The sequence below is a fragment of the Merops nubicus genome, unplaced genomic scaffold, assembly GCF_000691845.1.
Source record: "Merops nubicus isolate BGI_N331 unplaced genomic scaffold, ASM69184v1 scaffold38795, whole genome shotgun sequence".
In the NCBI taxonomy this organism is placed as follows: domain Eukaryota; kingdom Metazoa; phylum Chordata; class Aves; order Coraciiformes; family Meropidae; genus Merops; species Merops nubicus.
In genome coordinates, this window is record NW_008612372.1 from 1,174 (window position 1) to 3,980 (window position 2,807).

Genomic DNA, 2,807 nt, shown 5'->3' on the forward strand with positions numbered 1-2,807 from the left:
CGGCCCCGGCTCAGTGCTGGCCGCGGCGGATGGATTGGATCTGGTTGGTGTGGTCTTGGCTGCTGTATTCGTTGTACTTCTTGAACTCGCCGTTCTGTCTGTCCCGCTCCAGCACATACTGGTAGCCCCTGTATCCCGGGTACTGGTATGCCACCCACCTGCAGGCAGACCCCTCACTCAGAGCCCTGGGACATATCTCTTGCTCCCATCCCGTCCCATCCCATCTCATCCCTCTGCTTCGCCTGGGAGGGGAGGAACAGAAAACACCCCACAGCTTGGATTTTCAAGGGAAGGGGAGCAAAGAGGCACCTCTCTTTTTTGGGGGACCCTTTCCCCATCTTTGGGGCTATGCAGAAGGGAGGTGCTCACCAAATCCCTGCTCTCAGTCCCCACCACCCCCTCCTTGCCAGTGGGACTCACGCTCCAGCATTCACTTTGATGGATGCCACCTCCTTGTTGCCCCAGCCCATGGCCTGCAGCGAGGGGTAGTCATCACTCAGCTCAAACTTGTGGCCCTGGAAGTTCTCAGCCTCATAGAGGACGACTTTGCTGTCATTGTGGTTCTGCAGAGGGAGAAAGAGCTGGGGGTCAGCAGGTATGGGGTGACTTGAGCAAGGATAGGGGATGTGGCATCAAGGGGACACACACCAAGGTACTGTCGGAGGACTGGGACCATGCCCAGCTTTGGTACAAGGTATGGAAATGTCCTTCATTCTGGCACCCCACCACCAGAACCCCTCAGGGCTGCCTAGCGGATGCTGCTCTCATGTCCCCGTGGTCCCAATGCACAGGTGCTGGTGAGAGTGACAGTGGCCACATCCTCTACACCCACATGGGCTCCTGCCCTCTGCATCCTAGCGCTCCCCAAGGCTGCAGCAGGGTTGAGGGGCAAGGCAGGCTACTGAGAGTGGTCCCCCTGACTCTGTGGGGCTTTGCTGGGTGCTGGGCACTGAGGGGTTAATTGTTGGGACACTGAGCGATGCGGCACTGTCCCCCGTGCCCAGCCCCCACACGCATCTATCTGCACCGAGGAGCAGTCCTGCCAGTAAGGAGTGATCTTATCGCATCCCCTTTATTAAAGCCCAAGCATATCTGCCTGGTGATTATTAAAAGTTGGAGGGGGACCCCCCCCGCTCGGAGGCGCAGACGTGCCGCTATTGCGAGCACCAGTGTCTCTGCAGATGGAGCGATACTGGCTGCATCTGCCTGGGCACGGCTCGGGTACCCCGCGGGAGGGGGGTGGACTCCGCGCCCCAAGCGCCCCAAGCACTCCTGCAGTCCTGCTGGCTCCCCTCCACTCACCCCAGCCGGGGCATCCAGGGTAGGGGGACAAGACCTAGGGACCCCAGCCTGGGAGGGAGCTCTCCAATGCACAAAGCAGAAGGAGCTGGGACAGTGTTTCAGGCTAAATTTTAGCCTCAAAGAGCACCCCAGGATCCTTGCAAGGAGGCGGGAGGCGGAGGGTGCAGCCACCCCTCCACCCCACGGCACCGCTGCATGGCCTCCCCCCTCCATCCCACCATCCTGTGTTAACCTGTCCTCCTGTCTGTCCCTCGTCTCCACACTGGGCTGCTGGGGGGAGGCTTCGGCTGCCCCCAGCCCACCCCAGGGATGTCCCCATAACTCACCGCACACTTGACGGGTCGGAAGGAGAGGAGGTGCTCGGTCCGATAGCCACTGTTCCCACTCCAGGCCTCCCACCGAGGATAGTCACCCTTCTCCAGGATAAACTGCTGCCCCTGGTACTCAGGGTACTCAAAGCCCACCCAGCTGGAGGGGAGAGGAGGAAAGCCCTCAGGGATGTGAAGTACAGCCCCCAGGCTCAGCCCAGGAATGGATTCTCCCTCCTGTGCAGGGGACAGAGATGTCCTGGCAAGGTGTGGGTCTGTCACAGAGGTCAGGGTCCTTGCTAACAGGAAACATCCCTTTTGAGAGTGAAACCCCGCTCCCCAGGGCCACTGTTGCCTCCAACCCACGCCTCTGCTTGGTAGGGTCTCCCTGCTTTGCAGAAGGGCAAACTGAAGCACCACACAAAGAGAGCAGGGAGGGAGGTTGCACCATGAGGCTGCATCACAGCCGAGGAAGGACCCGGGTGTTCTGGATCCCCGGTAGCTTCTGACAGTCCCCTAGGAGGAGCGGGTTTGCTGTAGCAGGGTGTGCCAAGGGGCCGCGGGGCTGGCGGGGCACTTACGGGCCAGACTCCACTTTGATGGAGCGGATCTTGCGGAAGCCGCGCTCCATGATGCTGGGGCACTCCATGAGGAACTCGCAGCGCTTGCCCTGGAAGCTCTCCTCCTCCCACACTGTGATCTTGTACTGCCCCAGGGTGTCCATGGCTTCGCTGCTGGTCATACGGGTCTCTCGGCTGCTGGCAGAGCCCCACACATCACCCCGGGCAGGTCTCCACCATCAGCCCCCAGCCACCCCACCGCCTGCCAGAGAGCCTGTGGTGCCGGCAGTGCTGCGCTCAGCCATCCTGTGCCACCGGGCCCTCTCCCTCCCAGGCTGGCACGGGGAACGCTTCCCATTTCCCTTCCCTTGGTGCTGGGGGATCTCTGTCCTGTGCCCCCAAGTTGCAGGGGGCACTTGCGATGCCCCATCTCTCCACGTGATGTACCCGGAGCTGCCTCAGTTTCTCTGCTCCCAAGTGATGACTTCTGGGGTCAGCCGCGTTTGGTGGCACTGTACCCGGTGCAGGGAGGTGGCAGCGACTCAGACACGAGTGCAGGGCACAGCCCCGGGGCAGAGCAACCTGGCTCTTGCAAAGACGGGTACCAGCATCCCTCCTGCCCGCACAGGGTACCTCC

The 2,807-nt window shown here is 61.5% G+C and overlaps 1 protein-coding gene across 1 annotated transcript in view; it reads right to left on the reverse strand.

The window, feature by feature from the left end:
- Positions 1-2: 2 nt before the first annotated feature.
- CRYBA2 (crystallin, beta A2) overlaps positions 3-2,807 on the reverse strand; it is a 2,980-nt gene continuing 175 nt past the window's right edge. Inside the window, exons 2-5 of the mRNA XM_008941514.1 lie at positions 2,192-2,365; positions 1,629-1,770; positions 421-563; positions 3-158 (exon numbers count right to left, since the gene is read on the reverse strand). Of these exons, the coding sequence (XP_008939762.1) occupies positions 11-158; positions 421-563; positions 1,629-1,770; positions 2,192-2,352 (594 nt within the window). The 5' untranslated portion in view covers positions 2,353-2,365 and the 3' untranslated portion in view covers positions 3-10. The remainder of the gene's footprint in view (positions 159-420; positions 564-1,628; positions 1,771-2,191; positions 2,366-2,807) is intronic.